We start from the raw sequence: 21,368 nt of genomic DNA, 5'->3' as shown, positions 1-21,368 counted from the left end.
TAGTTTTGCACTCCTATGACCTGTTTTCAGCGGAGAGCGGTCTGAAGTCCACTCTCCGCTGACGTCACTGCCATCAGTCGGGGCAGCGCGTCATCACCACTTCCAAGTCGGGATCCGCCAGGTGCCTTGATTGATGACAGTCTCTGCATATTAGCGAGCCGCTGAGACAGCCACTCCCCGCCCCTCCACGGCTCGGCACTCCAATGAGTGCTGAGAAGTAGAGCCGAAGCAATGCTGACTGAAAGTCAACATCGCTCTGCTCAGGGAGGGGCGAGAACCGAGCCATCGACTATGTTCGGTGGCTCGGTTCTCAGTGCAGAGATGCCAGGGGACAGATGCTGCATCCACCGAGGCAAGTATGACTAGGAAAAAAATAAAATGCAATACTTCTCTTTTAACCACTTCAGATCCGTAGGACGTCCTGGACTTTAAACGGTGATATCTGAATGATGGGTGCAGCTACAGGCATCATTCAGATATCGCTGTCTTCAGCCGGCGATTCTGTGCACCAGAAGAACGATCAAAGCGGCGGTTCCACCGCTCGATCGTTCTTCTAGGCAGCGGGAGGGGACGTCCCCCCCCCCTCCTGCCGCCATCCGGTGCTTCTCCGGGCTCTCCCGTGCCATCGGGGGCCCGGAGAGCGAATCGGCCGGCGCTCGTTGGTGAACCATAGAGATGACTGGTGACCAGACGGTCATAGTCATCTCTATGACCGTCGGAGGGCCGGGCGCGACGTTATGACGTCACGCCCGGTACCCAGAAGTAAACAAAGCCGCTATCGCGGCTGTCGGCATGTAATCGGTGAAATTTTTTTCACCGATTTCATGCTTGTAAGCCTGTAGGAGAGATGTGGGGTCTTATTGACCCCACATCTCTCCATAAAGAGGACCTGTCACACTGATTCCTATTACAAGGGATGTTTACATTCCTTGTAATAGGAATAAAAGTGATCAAAAAAAGTGTAAAAATAAAAAAATGAAGTAAAAAAAAAAAAAAAAAATAATAAAAAAAAAAATGTAAAACGCCCCTGTCTCGGTCGCTCGCGTGCAGAAGCGAACGCACATGCAAGTCCCGCCCACATATGTAAACACCGTTCAAACCCCACATGTGAGGTATCATCGCGTGCGTTAAAGCGTGTGCAACAATTCTAGCACTAGACCTCCTCTGTAACTCAAAAATAGTAACCTGTAAAAAAATTTAAAGCGTTGCCTATGGAGATTTTTAAGAACCGAAGTTTGGCGCCATTCCATGAGTGTGCGCAATTTTAAAGCGTGACATGTTAGGTATCTATTTACTCGGCGTAACATCGTCTTTCACATTCTACAAAAAAATTGGGCTAACTTTACTGTTTTTTGTTATTTTTTAATTCATGAAACTGTTTTTTTCCCTAAAAAAAGGCGTTTGAAAAATTATTGCGCAAATACCATGTGAGAAAAAAAGTTGCAATGACCGCCATTTTATTCCCTAGGGTGTCTGCTAAAAAAAAAATATATAATGTTTGGGGGTTCTGATTAATTTTCTAGCAAAAAAATTGTGATTTTTACATGAAGGAGAGAAGTGCCAAAATAGGCCCGGTAACGAAGTGGTTAAATAAATAACAAGAAAGAAGGAGCCTCGCCTTGCCAACATCCAGTTCATATAGAAAAAGGGTTGAGAAAGTAAGACCTACTTTAACAAAAACCAGCGGACTTTGTGGGCATAACATGAGGCAATTGGTGTATAAAAAAAAAAATACAATCTTTATTACAAAAAATCACATATGTATTATCAAAAGTTATCAATAAAACATTAATAGCGCTGAAGTCACTATAGTTGACTCATGAGCTGGTAGGCTCACAACCTAAAAGTATAATGAAATGCTGGTAATTTAAAGATCCTAAAAAGATATAGTCCTTTGTCAGAATTTCAGTCACTCAGGCCCCGTACACACGAGAGGATCCATCCGCTGGAATTGATCCGCGGACCGGCTCCAGCGCATAGATCCCCTGGTGTGTACAATCCAGCGGATCTGTTTCCGCAGATTTTTATCCCCTGGGATGGATTTCCAGCGGATAAAAATTTGAAGACATGCTTTCAAATCTATCCGCTTGAATCCATCCCAACGGATTGATCCGCTGGTCTGTACAGACTCACCGGATCAATCCGTCCGAAGGGATCCCCCACATGCGTCGTAATGATTCGACGCATGCGTGGAATTCCTTATATGACAGCGTCGCGCACGTCGCCGCGTCATCATCGCGGCGACGGCGCGACACGTTATCGCGATGGGATTTCGGCGGGGATTTCGATCCGATGGTGAGTACACTCCTTCGGATCAAAATCCTCGCAAATCCTCGAGAGGATTTATTCGCGGAAACGGTCCGGTGGACCACATCCGCGGATAAATCCTCTCGTGTGTACGGGGCCTTAGAGCGTACATCTCAATCCAATATAAACCCATATAGGTCAAAACATCAGTTCACATACTGCTCCTCCCAGGTGAGATTTTAAGGTGCAAATTCCAACCACTGTTGGGACATGTAAACTTCACACTACGGTGCTTCCCTTATGGTGTTGTACTCACCAGATAACGGGTGTTAGTCAACCTTGAGTATGCTCAGCCTCAGCTGTTCTCCTCCAGGAACTGGATGATTGCCAGCGTTGGGAAGATCCTGTTTGTATACCAATCATCAGCTGCTCACCTCTTGGTGTGTGTGTGAGTGATATTCCTGCTTTCGGTTTCGGTCTCGTCCTGACGTCACGACGTTGAGCCGGGTAGGCCTGTCTTGGAGGTGATCGGCTGGAGGAATGTTCTATTCCAGTGTGCCGCGAGCTACATCTGGGGCCGGTTCAACGTCGTGACGTCAGGCCAGATTCACGTATCTGGGCGCATCTTTGTGCGGGCGTAGCGTATCCTATTTACGCTACGCCGCCGCAACTTAGACAGGCAAGTGCAGTATTCACAAAGCACTTGCTCCGTAAGTTGCGGCGGCATAGCGTAAATTGGCCGGCGTAAGCCCGTGTAATTCAAAGTAGGCTGGTAGGGGGCGTGTTGTATGGAAATGAATCGTGACCCCACGTAAATGACGTGCCTAACGAACGGCGCATGCGCGCGCATGCTCAGTACCACGTCAAATTTTTTCCTTAAGTTACGCCGGCTCAATGCTTAGTCGACGTGAACGTAACCTACGCACATCCCCATTCACGTACGACTTGCGCAAACGACGTAAAATACGACGCTGTTCCGACGTTTCCGACGTCCATACCTAACATGACTTACCCCTGCTTCATGAGGGGTAAAGTTACGCCGGACCGACGCCTTTTGAATCGTACGTTTCTGAATCGGCGTATCTACCTCATTTGCATTTTCGACGCGGAAATATACGGAAGCGCCCCTAGCGGCCAGCGTAAATATGCACCCCAAGATACAACGGCGTAGGAGACTTAAGCCGCTCGTATCTTGGCAACAGTGAGGCGTATCTGATTCTATGAATCAGTCGCAAAGATACGACGGCGCACATTCGGACTTACGACGGCGTACGTGGAGATACGCCGCCGTAAGTCCTTTGTGAATCTGGCCCTCAGAATCATGTATTAAAGACACAGCACAACAATATTTATAATTGGCGTAAAGTCGAAATGTCTTGTGTGGCAAACATTCTAGTTTCTGCATTTTATTATGATCAATACAAATTCATTATATGTATTTTATTTTATTTTTTGTAAAGCTGTGGAAAGTGGATGTGAGGACCTTGTGAGGCTCTTGCTGAAATCTAAAGCAAAGGTGAATGGACCACATTCGTGTTCTGGATGGAACCCTCTACACCAAGCTTCGCTCATGGTAAGCGGCCATCTGTGTTGAAATGTCATTTAAAGGTGAACCCCAAGTAGATAATAAAATAAATGACGACTTGCTGTATTTGTTTATACAGTGGAACCTTGGTTAACAAATAACGCGGTTAACAATCGTTTTGAAAGACTGCTATTTTATTTCTTTTTTTTAAAAGGGGCCCCCTGTAGGTTTATGCCATAATGTGCTAGTATGCACCGCATGGCTCAGGAGTGTGCCTGTTTGAATGCCCCTACAGCAAGCACCCTGCTGTGGGGGGCACCCGGTAGGGGGGAGAAGCCAGGAGAGCCGGCTTGGGACCCGAGAAGAGCAGAATGCGGGCTGCTCTGTACGAAACCACTGCACAGGGCAGGTAAGTATAACATGTTTGTTAAAAAAAAAAAAAAAAAAGAATTTAATATCACTTTAACCACTTGCCGACCGCGCACCGCCTTTCTACGTCGGCAAGTTGGCTCTGCTGGGCGAGAGCACGTAGTATAACGTCCTCTCTCTCAGCCGCCACTAGGGGCGCGCGCTCGCCCCCGACTCCCGTGCTTGTGCCCGGCGGGCGCGATCGCCGCCGGGCACACGCGATCGCTCGTTACAGAGCGGGGACCGGGAGCTGTGTGTGTAAACACACAGCTCCCGGTCCTGTCAGCGGGGGAAACGCTGATCTTCTGTTCATACAATGTATGAACAGAGGATCAGTGTTTCCCCTAGTGAGGCCACCCCCCCTACAGTTAGAACACACCCAGGGACATACTTAACCCCTTCCCCGCCCCCTAGTGTTAACCCCTTCACTGCCAGTGGCATTTTTATAGTAATCCAATGCATTTTTATAGCACTGATCGCTATAAAAATGCCAATGGTCCCAAAAATGTGTCCGAAGTGTCCGCCATAATGTCGCAGTACCGAAAAAAAAATCGCTGATCGCCTCCATTAATAGTAAAAAAAATATATTAATAAAAATGACATAAAAATACCCCCTATTTTGTAAACGCTATAACTTTTGCGCAAACCAATCAATAAACGCTTATTGCGATTTTTTTTTAACGAAAAATAGGTAGAAGAATACGTATCGGCCTAAACTGAGGAAAAAAAATGTTTTTTTATATATTTTTGGGGGATATTTATTATAGCAAAATGTAAAAAATATTATTTTTTTTCAAAATTGTCTCTCTATTTTTGTTTATAGCGCAAAAAATAAAAAACGCAGAGGTGATCAAATACCACCAAAAGAAAGCTCTATTTATGGGAAAAAAAGGACGCCAATTTTGTTTGGGAGCCACGTCGCACGACCGCGCAATTGTCTGTTAAAGCGACGCAGTCCCGAATCGCAAAAAGTACTCTGGTCTTTGGGCAGCAATATGGTCCGGGGGTTAAGTGGTTAAATAAGAAGGCAGCATGGTAATTGATTTTTAGAATACCACAGTGATGAGTGGAATGCATACATGGTAAATCCAGTTGACCCGTGTAATAAATCCTTTGTTGAATACTTTTTTTTTTTTTTTTAAGTTGGAAAAAATAATAAAAATAACAATCAAATTTATCAATTTGTAAGTAATTGAAATGTAATTCTCCTGTTTGTTTCCTGTGTTCTGTTGTATCAGGAACGTACAGACCTCATCCAGCTCCTCCTGGAAAGTGGCGTAGACAAGGAGTGCGAGGACGACTTTGGCATTAGACCCGTGTTCATTGCTGCACAGTATGGGAAACATGAAAGTTTAAACCTACTTTTATCTCATGGTGAGTGATGGCTTTTGAGAAAACAATATAATGACCGTTCTATCAAATCTGTGTCTGTGGAAGGCTCAATAGACAGTAAAAACTTGGATTGCGAGCATAATTCGTTCCAGAAACATGCTTGTAATCCAAAGCACTTGTATATCAAAGCATTTTTTTTACAGAGCATAAAAGAGAAGGGAGGAGCCTCCAAGTGTAGCAATAAGTTGCTTAATGTTGTACCTTCATTAACCGCTTAACCACTTAAGCCCCGGACCAAAATGCAGCTAAAGGCCCAGGCCACTTTTTGCGATTCGGCACTGCGTTGCTTTAACAGACAATTGCGCGGTCGTGCAACGTGGCTCCCAAACAAAATGGATGTCCTTTTTTTCCCACAAATAGAGCTTTCTTTTGGTGGTATTTGATCACCTCTGCGGTTTTTATTTTTTGCGCTATAAACAAAAATAGATAAAAATTGGGGGAAAGGTTGGGACTTTAAATGAGACACTTGTATTGTGACTCCATCCCGGGTTCAATAACAGAAATCAAGGGAGTTTGGGACTTTAAATGAGACCATGGACAAGGTGGGGGTATAGGGTAAAAACTACATATTTATTTATCGTAGTAGAGTATACAGCACATATCAATGACATGAACTACTGGTAGAAAAAACATCGTAATAAATATAATTTCATAAGATTTACAGCCACATGGTTATGTGCGTATGCAAAAATCGGCAACAAAGGTACATCAAGTATATGGCAACCTAGCGCCACGTAGTGGTCACAGTGGATACATATATACGATTACAGAGATTATTATATGTACAAAGGTTATAAAGAACAGCAAAATAAGACAGCACTTGCAGAGGATGGGAATATGGGACAGTGAAACCATCATTTGTAGATACAATAGTTCTGAGTTGTTGGTGTGATATTGTCACATGTCTCTATCTTAAATTGCCCGACACGTTTTGTGTAAACCACTCATCAGGGGCGGATAATCAGAGATGTCTAAGATAAAAATGGAATAGAGTAAGTATAGTAGTAACGGATCATAATAGGGAAGGGCAGATGAGCCCCACCTAAATTACTTACATGGAAAAACTGCAATGGGATGTGACAGGTAAAGAGCCTGGACCAAAAGATTGCCTGTCCCGGGAGCTGAGGTACAAAAGAGCAGCGTGCTGGCAGGGCGCATAGCCTCACCCCCTCCAAAACGCAAGCCCAGAGTGCCAATATTCAGGGTTGGATACGGTGATAACAAAAATAGAGTGACAGTTTTGAAAAAAATGCTAATTTTTTTACATATTTTTGGTAACAAAAATTGCAATAAGCGTTTATCGTTTGGTTTGCGCAAAATTTATAGCGTTTACAAAATAGGGGATAGTTTTATTGCATTTTTATAAATTTTTTTTTTTTTTTTACTACTAATGGCGGCGATCAGCGATTTTTTTCGTGACTGCGACATTATGGCGGACACTTCGGACAATTTTGACAAATTTTTGGGACCATTGTCATTTTCACAGCAAAAAATGCATTTAAATTGCATTGTTTATTGTGAAAATGACAGTTGCAGTTTGGGAGTTAACCACAGGGGGCGCTGAAGGAGTTAGGGTTCACCTAGTGTGTGTTTATAACTGTAGGGGGGTGTGGCTGTAGGTCTGACGTCATCGATTGTGTCTCTCTATAAAAGGGATGACTCGATCGATGCAGCCGGCCAGCCGCCACAGTGAAGCACGTGGAAGCCGTGTTTACATACGGCTCTCCCCGTTCTTCAGCTCCGGGGAGCGATCACGTGGGGGCGGCTAGAAACGAATAGCCGCCCCCCAATCCCGGATCGCTCCCACGGAAGAACCGACCGCCGCATGTACCGGGGGGGTCCCGATCGGACCCCCGACCCGCGGAAAGGCAGGGACGTACATGTACGCCCATATGCCTGTACTTGCCATTCTGTGGACGTTTATGTACATGCGGCAGTCGTTGGGTGGTTAAGGACCGCCTCCTGCACATATACATCGGCAGAATGGCACACAGCTTCCCCGTTCTTCACTGTGGCTGCGTCATCGATCGTGTGATCCCTTTTATAGGGGGACACAATCGATGACGTCACACCTACAGCCACACCCCTCTACAGTTGTAAACACATATGAGGTCACACATAACCCCTTCAGCGCCCCCTGTGGTTAACTCCCAAACTGCAACTGTCATTTCCACAATAAACAATGCAATTTAAATGAATGTTTTGCTGTGAAAATTACAATGGTCCCAAAAATGTGTCAAAATTGTCCGAAGTGTCCGCCATAATGTCGCAGTCACGAAAAAAATCACTGATCACCGCCATTAGTAGTAAAAAAAAAATAATAATAATAAAACTATCCCCTATTTTGTAAATGCTATAAATTTTGCGCAAACCAATCGATAAACGCTTATTGCAATTTTTTTTTTTTTTTACCAAAAATAGGTAGAAGAATACGTATCGGCCTAAACTGAGGAAAAAATAATTTTATATATGTTTTTGGGGGATATTTATTATAGCAAAAAGTAAAAAATATTGCATTTTTTTCAAAATTGTCGCTCTATTTTTGTTTATAAAAAAAAAAACGCAGAGGTGATCAAATACCACCAAAAGAAAGCTCTATTTGTGGGGAAAAAAGGCCTCCAATTTTGTTTGGAAGCCACGTCGCACGACCGCGCAATTGTCTGTTAAAGCGACGCAGTGCCGAATCGCAAAAACTGGCCCGGTCCTTTACCTGCATAAAGGTCCGGGTCTTAAGTGGTTAATGCATTCTGTTCATTAGGGTGAAAAAACTTCCGACTATACCGGCCTCCCATTATACTTACCTGACCCCTCAAAAGTCCCGCGCTCGGCCCCGACATCCTCCTTCGCCTGGCTGTTGACTGGTTAGAGCGGATGGATTAAAAGCAGCGCAGCCATTGGCTGGTGCTGCTGTCAATCACAGCCAATGACGCAGCGCGTTGAGGGGCGGGACCAAGTGATACAGTGAGCGACTATGGCCACTTGCTGTCTCGAAGAAACCCCCCCCCCCCCCCCCCCCCCCCCCCCCGCAAGGACTCCACACTATGCGAGCTGCACAGTGGTTTGTTATTTAAAAAAAAAAAAATGTTTCTTTACAACCCCTTTAAAGTGTAACTGTACTGTCTGCCCTTATGTTGTATAGCACTGAGAAAACTACCGGATGCTATATAAACATTGTATAATAATAATGTCCGATTACAGGAGGGACAAGGCCTGAAAGTGTTAATTGACTGCAGCAGAGGAAATCGGGTCACACAGGGCAGTGCTGTGTAGCAGAGCTGTGTAGATCTCAGAAGTGGATGGACATAAATGCAAAACCTCTAGTAGATTAAAAAAAACTCCTATATTTGTATTTTCTCTGTGTGTTTAGCCATTAGATCAGCTTTAAATAATCTGTGTTAGTAAAGATATCTAATATATTTTTGCTTCTCCTTTAGTGTTATGTTGGGTGGGGACATATTGTCTAGAAGTAGTCTGAGATGTTTCTGTAGCCAGACATCGCTCTGTAGAAAGTTCCCCCCACCATGAATATTTCAGGTGCTTGTTATGCATAATTAAAGCCCTTCTTCTTCCACGCAAATGGCTTGCTTGTTTTCACAGCTGCTAGCTACTTGTACTATTTATTTTTTATGGCTTGCATTAAATACATGGAGTCGCCACCGTTGGCATCATGTTTAAAGTTAAAAGGTTTATTCATTTTATACATATATATTATGGCCCGGATTCACAGCCAATGGCGCATATTTATGCCGGCGTGGCGTATCTTTTTTAGGCTACGCCGGCGTAGCGCAGAGCGCCAAGCACAGTATTCACAAAGCACTCGCCCCAAATCTACGCTGGGTTTCCTCGGCGTAAGCCAGCGTAGGTGGAAGTGGGCGTGAGCCATGCTAATCACATCAAAACTACTCCCTAAGATACGTTGAATCACTGCCTACGACGTGAACGTAACCTACGCCCAGCCCTATTCACGTACTACAACGTAAACGACGTCAAATACGACGGCTGTTCCCTGGTCCATACCTTTTGCATGAGTTGCGCCTCATAGATGGGGAATAACTATATGCCGGACGTAAGCCTTACGCAAACCGCGTATATTATACGCCGGGCGCAACTACGTTCGTGAATCGACGTATCTCCCTCATTTGCATATTTGCAATGAGGCGGCCAGCGTAAATATGCGCCCACGATACGCCGACGTAGGAAAGTTACATCGGTCGGAAGAAGCCTATTTTCAGGCGTATCTAGTTCTGTGGGCACGGCGCACAGATACGACGGCGCATAGTTACACTCGAGATACGTCGACGTAAGTGCTTTGTGAATCTGGGCCAATATATATATATATTAGAGCTGCACGATTCTGGCCAAAATAAGAATCACAATTTTTTTGCTTAGAATTCATTCATTTCCCAGGAGTCTGTGCGGCTTAAGTAGGATAGGAGAAGGACCGCGGTGCAGGAAGAAGGCAGATTAGGAATTCTGTCTAGCAACACCGCATTTAAGGAATGTAAAAATGTATTTTTTTTTTTTACTCGGTTAATTACATTATTTTAAACCTACTGATGTATAGTTTGATTTGAGGGTGGAGCTCCACTTAAAGCGTGTACACGACCGTTTTTCACAAAATAGAGCAGGTTCTACATTTTTCTCATCGAGAAAAATGTTCTGGAGCCTACACACTACCGTTTTTCACCACCAATTTAAAAAAAAAAAATTTTTCTCGCCATGAAAAACGGTCGTGTGTACGCGGCATAAGTGTAGCAATAAGTTGCTAAATGTTGTACCTTTTAAATCTAACCATATTGCTACACTTAAAGTCTCCTCTCTTCTTTTTTATACTAGTTGTGACATGACGCCACTCTTATATTATTATTATTATCATTATACAGGATTTATATAGCGCCAACAGTTTGCGCAGTGCTTTACATCAGGGAAGACAGTACAGTCACAATACAAATCAATACAGGAGGGATCAGAGGGCCCTGCTCGTTAGAGCTTATCAAAACATTGCTTGTATATCAAGGCAAAAATGTATTAACATTTTTTGCTTGTCTTGCAAAACGCTCTAAAAACCAAGGTTTTACTGTACTTTGTCAAGATCGCAACAGGGAATAAATCGTGATAACGATTTTTGACGATCCATTGTGCAGCTCTAATATATATATATAATATGCGTGGCTGCTCAGGATGTCGGTCAGTTTTTTGGATGCTGTCTGTAGTCTTCACTCATGCAAGAAAAAGGAATAATATTGTCACATTCGGGACTTAGGCCCCATGCACACGAGACGCTGGTGAACGCGAGTTCAGAGACATTTGGACAGCTTTTTCAACTGCCCCTGAACACATTCAATGTTATCCTATGTGTCCATGCACACAGTCACGTTTTTCTGTGTTTTTCGGCAGTTGCGTTTATGCTCGTTTTTTCAGAAGCAAAAAAATGGGTTGAGACGCAAAAGTTTTCGCGTTTCAGACGCAAATCGCGGCAAAACGCCGCTAAATGCGGCAAAACGCCGGTATCGCGTTTTGCCGCGTTTAGCCACGATTTCGTTTATAGGCGTTTTTAAAGGTGACCTATTTTTTTACATTAGAAATCTCAAAAATTATAGCAAATGATGAAAAACCATAAAAAAAAACATAAAAAAATGTAATTGCTTGCATTGCATTGTGGACAATCCACAACTTGTGGCAGGTGACATGGCCAGGTGATGTGGCAAGTGGACAATCCACAACTTGTGGTAGGTGACGTGGCCAGGTGATGTGGCAGGTGACGTGGCCAGGTCACGTGGCCAGTGGACAATCCACAACTTGAGGCAGGTGACATGGCAAGTGACACGCTAAATACACGTACACTGCTGCTCTCTCAGCTGCTACTCACCCTGGTCTCACAAAATGGCTGAAATGGTTAAATAATACTGTTTTTTGAGCTTAGGGAGGGTCTTATGATGTTTCTTAACCAAACGCTTATAAACGCAAACACGGTAAAACGCCGCAAAATTTGCGTTTGAAAACGTGTGTTTAGATGAGTTTGCATCTGCGTCTCGTGTGCATGGGGCCTTATAATATTGTCACATTCGGGACTTATAATATTGTCACATACATGATTGCAGGCCAAATAAACAAGAGATCTTGTGGCTATAGTCCTCGGGAAGTGAGTGCAAAACTCAAAGAAACGCTGGTTGTCAATAGAAAAATTAGCTGGTGGCTGCTCTGGGAAGTGTCTCTGGGTAGGTGGATGAGAACGTCAGCAGGAACGTCAGTGGTGGAACAAGTCAGGTTTCAGCAGTAGACGGTGTAATGACGCCCATAGAGGATGAGATGATAACAAGGTGGTCAGGAGCCAGAGCCAAGGTCATACATGGGTGATCAGGAGGAGGAGACTGCAGAGTGGTCAGGAGCCAGGCTGGGGTCATGCACGGTGGGTCAGGAGAAGCAGAGGCCTTAAACGGGCCGAGGTCACCACCACGGGTCAAGCAGAAGGGGAAGTCCAGAGGCAGGCTGAGCTATAACCACTTCAGTCCCGGACCATTTAGGTGGTCAAAGAACAGGCCACTTTTTGCGGTTCGGCAGTGTGTCGATTTAACTGACAATTGCGCGGTCACTGCGACGTGGCTCCCAAACAAAATTGGCGTACTTTTTTCCCCACAAATAGAGCTTTCTTTTGGTGGTATTTGATCACCTCTGCGGTTTTTATGTTTTGCGCTATAAATAAAAATAGAGCGACAATTTTGAAAAAAATGCAATATTTTTTACTTTTTGCTATAATAAATATCCCCAAAAAATATATAAAACATTTTTTTTCCTCAGTTTAGGCCGATACGTATTCTTCTACATATTTTTGGTAAAAAAAATCATAATAAGCGTTTATTGATTGGTTTGCGCAAAAGCTATAGCGTTTACAAAATAGGGGATAGTTTTATGGCATTTTTATTAATTTTAATTTTTTTTTACTAGTAATGGCGGCGATCAGGGATTTTTTTTCGTGACTGCGACATTATGGCGGACACTTTTGACACATTTTTGGGATCGGTGCTATAAAAATGCACTGGTTACTGTGAAAATGACACTGGCAGTGAAGGGGTTAACCACTAGGTGGGCTGTAGGGGTTAAGAGTTCCCTGCATAGTGTTTCTTACTGTAGGGGGGATGGGCTCTGTGTCACATGACACTGATCTCCGCTCTGAGTACACGGAGCCGAGATCAGTGTCATTCTCACTAGGCAGAGCAAGGAGATGCTTGTTTACACAAGCACCTCCCCGCTCTATACCTCCGTGAGATGATCGCGGGGATCCCCGCAGCGATCTAGTCCGTGGGACCCGCGGTCCGACTCACGGGGAAGGCGGCAGGGTCGCGAGCGCACCGTCGGAGGCGTGCTCGCGACCACACGGCAGGCATTTAAAGGTCCACGTACAGGTACGTGATTATGCCTGTCCGTGCCATTCTGCCGATGTGTGTATATACAGTGGGCGGTCCTTAAGTGGTTAAAGGGGTTGTAAAGGTTTGTGTTTTTTCACCTTAATAAATCCTTTATTAACATTAAAGGGGTTGTAAAGGAATCCCCCCCCCCCCCCCTAAATGGCTTCCTTTACCTTAGTGCAGTCCTCCTTCACTTACCTCATCCTTCCATTTTCCTTCTAAATGTCCTTATTTCTTCTGAGAAATCCTCACTTCCTGTTCTTCTGTCTGTAACTCCACACAGCAATGCAAGGCTTTCTCCCTGGTGTGGAGAACGCCTCTTGAGGGGGGAGGGGGCGAGCAGGAGTGTCAGGACGCTCTCTACTGTGCAGATAGAGAAAGGAGCTGTGTGTTAGTGAGCGTCCTGACACTCCTGCTTGCCCCCTCCCCCCTCAAGAGGCTTTCTTCACACCAGGGAGAAAGCCTCCCATTACTGTGTGGAGTCACAGACAGAAGAACAGGACGTGAGGATTTCTCAGAAGAAATAAGGACATTTATAAGCAAAATGGAAGGATGAGGTAAGTGAAGGAGGACTGCACTAAGGTAAAGGAAGCTATTTAGGGGGGGGGGGGGAATTCCTTTACAACCCCTTTAATGCTAATAAAGGATGTATTAAAGCGGAGCTCCACCCTGAATTTAACTAAATCTCAATATTACTAATGCTCCAAAACAATGCTAAATCGGATAGTTTTATATAAAAAAAGTTTTACTATACCCTCTGAACTGGTATGGCTTCCGGTCTGCAGCCCCTCGAGTTTCCGCCGGGTTTTCTGTGGTTTCCTGTCCCGCGCTGTGTCGTCTGGGAGCTTGTCTCAAGGCTCCCTAATTATCAAATTTGGCCCTGTGGCAGCAAACATCGCGCGACTTCGTTTAGCAGGAAGTGACGCGGATGTAAACAAAGGAAGGAGGGTGGGCGTTTTGAACAATCTCCATTACACAGATACTGATGCGTGAGATCGAGCGGTGGATGCTGGGACATCAGCATCCACCAGAACAAGGAAGTGCCGGGCTGTGGGCTTATGCCCACAGTTAAAATGGAGACGAAACCGGAAGGAGGAATAAAACGTATTATTTCAGACTGGATAGCCTGGATAGCAGCGGAGCAGCCGGGGGAGACAGGACACGTGAGTTGCGCAAATTAGGGTCATTTAACTTTTTAAATAGCCATTAAGAAAAAATCGTTTTTGGCGTGGGAGATCCGCTTTAAGGTAAAAAAACACAAACCTTTACAACCCCTTTTAAAGTGAACCCATCAGTGCAGCCTCATCAATGGTCCCTCATCAGTGCAAGCCTCATCAGTGCCCATCAGTGCAGCCTATCAGTGCCCCTTCATCAGTGCAGCCTCATCAGCGCACATCAATGAAGAAGAAATATTACTTCTTTGCAAAAAAAATAATTCAGAATCAAAGAAAAACTTTTTTTTAACGGAAACAAAGAAAAACAATTTTTTCCCAAAATGTGCAGTCTTTTTAGTTTGTTTAGCAAAAAATAAAAAACCCAGTGGTGATTAAATACCTCCAAAAGAAATCTCTATGTAAAAAAAAAAAAAAATGATAAAAAATGAATTTAGGTACAGTGTTGCTTGACTGCGAAATTGGCATTCAATGTGCGACAGCGCTGAAAGTTGTCCTGGGCAGGAAGTGGGTGATAGTGCCCGGCGTTGAAGTGGTTAATGTCTACTCTATACAGGGAAATCTTTTCTACATTTTCATGTTGCAGGAGTTTTGGGAAATGAAAGCGGGCTTTAGACTTTTTCAGGGTTGCTTTGTTTACCAGATGGTGAATGAGATCACCTGTTGCCTGGAATGGCTTTTTAAGATCCATCCATGCCGTGTTTTGCTTTCACTGTCTATGTATTTCATGCATATTTTATGTTAAGGTGTTGGAAGCCATATAACCACAATGGTTTATGGTCTATGGTTACAGGTGGCACCATTAGCACGGTAAATGAAAATCCTTTTTGTCGGCTTGTGTGCCAATTTACATAAATACATATTCATGCGAACACCCGTTTACAAAATATATATTGTATGATTATAATTGTGCTGAATGGTGTGCGTATTCCCCCGTCTACTCCTTTCCAATAAACTATTCCCAAGGCAAGTTAATACTTTCAATTTATGGATTAGCCAGATCTCTACATGCAATATATTTCTCATACATGAAGTCATATTTCACTGTCGTGCTCCTTTTTAAAGCTCCATTTATGAGCATGAGTTATAGCACTGTCATGTGTAAAACGTATTATCCCCGAATAAAGATTAAAACGGAACCATAAGGACGCTGAATTGTTTTGAATATCGTCCGCACAGAAGCCATGCTTTCCCATTCCTGGGAAAAACTCCCATTTTTCAAAACCAGCTGGCCTGTATAATTAACAATTGGGCACTACGCGGAGGGGCACGCCGCCCTGCGCGCCCGCCAAACCTCTGTTCTTCATAAACACTTTGGCAATTTGTGCGCGAAAGAACATTCGCGGTCTTATTCTGTTGACACAAAGAATTGCTATGTATTTTATTGATCAGCATTGTTGAAACGACATGGCTGCCGTCCAGGCGCACATCATCGTTATTCCTGGGCTCAAAGCAAAGGGCGATAAGGCGGAGAGGCTGGAAATGAATCCAGATTAGGGGGCTTATTTGCGAACTGGGATATTTGCATACAAATAGAATATAAAAATAAGCATCGGTGTGCTCAGAATGTGCAGATTGTTCGCGTTCACTCTTCCTTTTGAACTGGAATATTGTTCACTATACTGTAGGCGTAGCTATGTATGGTGTGATTATAGCGAGCTATGTGTCCATTAGGAAGGAAACTTTATTGATAGTGTAGCGCCTGGTCACTTAACCACTTAAGCCCCGAGCCTGTTTTTCAGATTCGGTGTTTACGAGACTAAAACATTTTTTTTTGCTATAAAATTACTTAAAACCCCCAAACATTTTTTTTTCTAACACCCTAGAGAATAAAATGGCAGTCATTGCAATACTTTTTGTAACACCGTATTTGCGCAGCGGTCTTACAAGCGCACTTTTTTGGGAAAAAAATCACTTTTTTAAATTAAAAAATAAGACAACAATAAATTTGGCCCAATTTTTTTACATATTGTGAAAGATAATGTTACGCCGAGTAAAATGATACCCAACATGTCACGCTTAAAAATTGCGACCGCTCGTGGCATGGCGTCAAACTTTTACCCTTAAAAATCTCGATAGGCGATGTTTAAAAAATTCTACAGGTTGCATTTTTTGAGTTACAGAGTAGGTCTAGGGCTATAATTATTGCTCTCACTCTAACGATCGCGGCGATACCTCACTTGTGTGGTTTTTCATATGCTGGCGCTACTCGCGTATGCGTTCGCTTCTGCGAATCCGCCGCGGAGACCGCCATTATCGCTGACAGGACCGCCCACTGAAGAGATGAATATCTCGGTTGTGGCAGCAGCTGCTGCCGTTACCGAGATATCCATCTTTTAAGTGCCGACGTATAACGACGGTGGGTGGTCGGTAACTAGTTAAAAAGTACCGGTGCTAGTTAAACTTAGAGGGGGATCAGAGTGTTAACTAACTCTGTTCCAATTATTATGTTCAAAACTGGTCTCTGTCTCAGCTTGGCTGTACTGTGGCTGTCTATTGTTGCTGGGGTGTAGTTCCTACCCCGGGGCGATGGATGGCAGCAGTGGAGTCAAGGTTTGGGTGCTTTTCCCCAGCAGCCTATCAGGGGGGTTGAGCCTCGCTGTGCATGCTGGGGGAGGGTATTTATGGGGCAGACGCCATCAGTCTGGGTTCTTCTTCAGAGTGTGTACACATCTTTCAGGTGACTGCGCATCACGGCCCCCCAGGGTGCGCGTGCCACGCAGTGTTCCTGGTTCCGGGACCATGTTGGTCCAGAACATTTGAGCTGTGGCAGGGAGCCCAGTACTTGACTGGGTTCCCAATCCTGAAGATCCCAAGCGAGATAGCTGTTTGGTGGGGAGTCCATCTGAGGGGAGCCAATGAGAGGCTGGCCATCCAATAGGGTCTCGACAAACCACCGGGGTTCAAGGTAGCCGGACACTCAGAGGCTGGTCACCTGTCAGTCGGTACCTGGAAACTATCTGAAGAAGATCCAGACGCAATTCTATCAAGGAGGATCATCTCCATAATCACAATCACAGAGAGGGCCTGTGGCAGAGGCTTTTCCCCGAGTCCATTTCAGGAGGGTCTGTGGCAGAGACTTTTCCTTCAAGTCTCACTGACTGCCAGGTCAGTGAGAGAGGCCTGTCCAGGTACGCTATACCCACTCTGGCTAGAGTGGCGAAGAATACAAAGTACTGTTGGGAGCAGGACTGTTTCCCTATTGTTGCGTCTGAGTCTGCTACTTCTTCCTTTACTTCACCTCTACTCTTCACTACAAGTTTTAATGTTTTTACCCGGCTGGGTAATAAAGAGCACAGAAAAAGACACCTGTCGTGGACATTCCATTACCGCTATATGCACCTTACACCCTAGAATGGCGGAAGAGCCACGAGGTAACATGCCGTCCAAAACAAACCAGCAGCTCCTTCGGGGCTAGTTGCTACAGTAGTAAGGTGGAACAGGTCTTGAAGTTGGGAGATTTTGAAGTAAACTAAGAGCCCTTTCACATTGCCAACGCCTGAAAAACGTTGGTAAAGCGCAGCTAAAACTAGCATTGCTTTACCAGCGTTTTTCGAGTGCTAGCGGGGCGCTTATAACCCCCGCTAGTGGCCAAATAAAGGGTTAAAAGCACCCACAATGCGCTGCTGCCAAGGTGCTTTGCATTGATTTCAATGGGAAGGGGGGCTTTAGGATCGGTGTATTCACCGCTCCTAAAACGCTCCAAAGAAGCTGCTTGCCGGACTTTTTTTGACGCCCTGCCAGCGCTCGGCCTATTTTTAGCGCTAAAGCGCCTGAAATACACCTCAGTGTGAAAGGGGTCTAATATAAATACACATGCATCAGGGCTGTGTCGGGTCTTCCAGGAGACTCTAACCGCCTCTCCGGTTTCCTGACCGGTAGTCTTCTATCCCAGTATCAGGTGGAAGGGCGGAATCCTGCAGCCAGAAATATGGGACCACAATAGGAAGTGCAAACAGGCTATATCAAGGAACACCAAACGCAACTCTCAGTAGAGTGTGAAGTCAGAAATCCAAGGCAGCAGTCCATGGGGTATATATACCAGGAAGAGGCGTTGGGAACAGACAGAGTCAGCAACCACGATCAGTGTAAATCCAAAGAAGTAGTCCAAGAGGCAAGGCTGGGAATAGGCAAAGTCGGCAACAACGATCAACAATATACAAAGGAGTAGTCCAAGAAGCGTAGTAAGAACAAGCAGAGTCAGTAACCAGAAATACAATATGTTTACCACCAGGAAACAGGACCTATACTAGGGCAAAGACAGGAAGGGGAAGTGACGATTTATAGAGTCACTAGATGAGCTGGACACTGGGTGGAGCCAGCATCCAAACTCAAGGAGCAGAAAACAACAAGGGTTCTATTCAAATGGAAGTTCCCCAGTGGCTCCGGCAATAGGGAACCATCCAAAGAGCACAAGGTCCCACATGTCTCTGCATTTCCTGTTCGCCAGATTATTGTGCTCTCTCTCAGCCGGTTTCTCCTCTTGTCTTTCCTGCTGCTGTTCATATTTTGCTACCAATCGTTAGCGACCATTGGCTTGTTCCTCTGCCTGATCCCAACCTGCAACTACTTGTTACTGACCTTTTAGCTTTTTTTACGGACTACGCTTCTGTTTGATCCTTACCTGCTTAATCGGTTACTGGCTTCCGGCTTGTTTACCTCCTGGTGGGATGATCCTGAGGGCCGTGGCCTGGTGCTAACACGTACCTAAACCCATCTCCACCATCAGGAGCTCTGGTGAACACCAGTTAGTACTTAGACTCTGCACCTCAGGAGAGCCTGTGTCATCCACCAGGGTGTCTGACTGTGTTCCTATTCTGCTGGTTTCTGTGTGAGCTTCCCACTGCTATAGCAACTGTTTTTCAAGCCTGACCCCTTGATTGTGACATTGAGCTCACTAAAGCCGTCCATAGACGGTTCGAAACTCAGCCGGTTCAGCAGGCTCTGGTCGAGATTTGAACCCCGTATAGGCAGGCCTAATGTACCCAACTTGATTGTTCAATGAACTTGGCTACTACCAGCCTGTTGGATGTTACATGTGATTATTGCTATTATTGTGACTTTTATAGCTGCTAGCAGTAATCACTGTGTTCTCCCAGCGAGGACGTCTCTCAACTCCCCTCACCGGAAGAACACAATGGCTCTGCGGGTTAGATTCCCACATTAACACTGCATTGATAGGGAAATAGAGTGATTTTCGGGTTGCAGGAAAGAAAAATTGCTCCTTCTATGGCCATCTTTACACTGTACATTGCAACATATACCACAGGCTTTGTACCCACAGAATGTGCTTTAAGGGGGTTGTAAAACTTTACATATGCCCAGTGAAGTGACTAGCCTCAGGTGATACACAAAGATTAAAAAGATCCTCCTACAGAAGTTCCCATTTATCTGCAGCTCTCTCTCTTTTACAGCTGGTTAAAGTTCAGAATTTACACAGCATTTCTGAGCTTAAGGGGGCTGGGAATCTGATGTCCCGCACTGCATGGCATAGAGAGGAGAACTGAGTGTAATCTGAGACCCAAGTGGAGGGAATAGATACCTCTCCCTCTACACAGTCTTATAGGAAAAAATGCACAACTGGGGCTGTGTTCTGGAGCTTCCATCCTCGATCCCTTAGGCCGGGTTCACACCTATGCGAATTGGTTGCGGCTTAAACCGCATCCAATTTGCATAACATTATAAAATACATTGATTTCAATGAGGCTGGTTCACATATGTACGATGCATTTGCACTGCACATTGCCGAAAAAACGTGTGCGTTTTCTAGGCATTGCGGTGCGGCTCAGGTGCGAATTCAGGCCCATTATCTTCTATGGGCACGCATCTGATTCGCAGATGTGTTTATTTCTCTTCAGGATTTCTCTCATTCACCTTAATACACTTCCCCCCTCCCCCTCCCCTCTCCCAGGTCTCTAAATTCACAGCTAAAACGGATATGATCTGCTGAACAGTTCTCTTATGTCTCTGCAGAGATAACGGAGTTGAAATTCGCTCCGCACAAGTGTAAATCCGGCCTCAATGTTGGCACCACCTGTCAGACATAACTCATGCAGATAGCAGAGGAATGAGAGAGGAGGCAAAAATCACAATAGGTGCTTTGGATTGAGGCAAGTACACGCTATAGAAGGATATGCTTAGTTCATTTTTTATTTCAGAGGTTTACAACCACTTTAATTAATGTGCCATAAGTGAAAGCATAGCAGACCAGTACAAACCTCTGGAGGAGAGGATACTCCAAAGGTGCCCTGCTCTACTAGGCACAGCAAGGTTCCATCAACAGCAAGCAGGTTTTAATACAAATAAGGGTGGCCAAAGGCCTCCCACCTGACTCATGCTTTCCATATGTCCTCTTGAAAGTCATCTGTCCCTACCCTCTCTGCTTCCTGCACAAAGTTTCTGGTCTGGGGGAAGGGGGGCAGCAAGGTGGGCCAAAGACCCCAATTCCTAGTTTCTTTGTGTTTTGCTTTGTGTCTTTTAAGATTCTTTGCTTTAGGCCCCTTTTACACGGTCAGACCATTCAGATCCGCCTGTCAGTTTTGACGGCAGACCTGAATGGCCACTCCATGCAATCCTATGGAGCGTTCGATGTCAGTGGAGACATGTCCACGCTTCCTGGCACTGGTTTCCATAGGTTGTAGGTGGGTCTTCAGTTCCCAACCACACTTCTTTCCTCTCTTACCACAGTCCCCCCCCCCCGTTTACTTTCCTGAGCCCTCGAAAGTCCTGCATCGAGAACACGCTTGATCTTGGCACGGTCTTCTCGGCTCTTCATTGGATAGATTGATAGCAGCACAGCCATTGTCTCCCGCTGCTGTCAATCAAATCCAATGACGAGGGGGCGGGGCCGAGTCCGGCATTCGTGTCTATGGACCGCAAATACTGGACTCAGATAACCACCTTGGAAAGCGCTTCTCGGAGGGGGATATCTGAGGCAGGGAGGACCAGACCCAGCTGCCGGGGGACCCCAGAAGACGAGGTTCAGGCCACTCTGTGCAAACCAAGCTGCACAGCGAAGGTAAGTACGACATGTTTGTTATTTAAAAAAAAAAAATTAACCTTTACAATCACTTTAACTGTGACTTAACCAAGAAGGTGCTTGAGCACTGCAGCTCCCACCATAAAAGGGGACACTAGCTGGGTTACACTAGTGTTTGGACCCCCATTATCGCCCCTTATCTACATCCCTGGCACGTGGCGCACTGTGTTGCCCAAAAG

At 45.1% G+C, this 21,368-nt stretch overlaps 1 protein-coding gene across 2 annotated transcripts in view; it reads left to right on the top strand.

The window, feature by feature from the left end:
• ASB3 (ankyrin repeat and SOCS box containing 3) overlaps positions 1-21,368 on the top strand; it is a 221,867-nt gene that overhangs the window by 85,189 nt on the left and 115,310 nt on the right. For both annotated transcript variants that reach the window (XM_040351630.1, XM_040351629.1), the window contains exons 4-5: positions 3,708-3,820; positions 5,419-5,554. In XM_040351630.1, coding sequence (XP_040207564.1) covers positions 3,708-3,820; positions 5,419-5,554 — 249 coding nt within the window. The remainder of the gene's footprint in view (positions 1-3,707; positions 3,821-5,418; positions 5,555-21,368) is intronic.

Source organism: Rana temporaria, chromosome 4, assembly GCF_905171775.1.
Source record: "Rana temporaria chromosome 4, aRanTem1.1, whole genome shotgun sequence".
NCBI lineage: Eukaryota > Metazoa > Chordata > Amphibia > Anura > Ranidae > Rana > Rana temporaria.
Note: the sequence above shows the minus strand (reverse complement) of the source record. Positions and strands in the feature narration are given on the sequence as shown.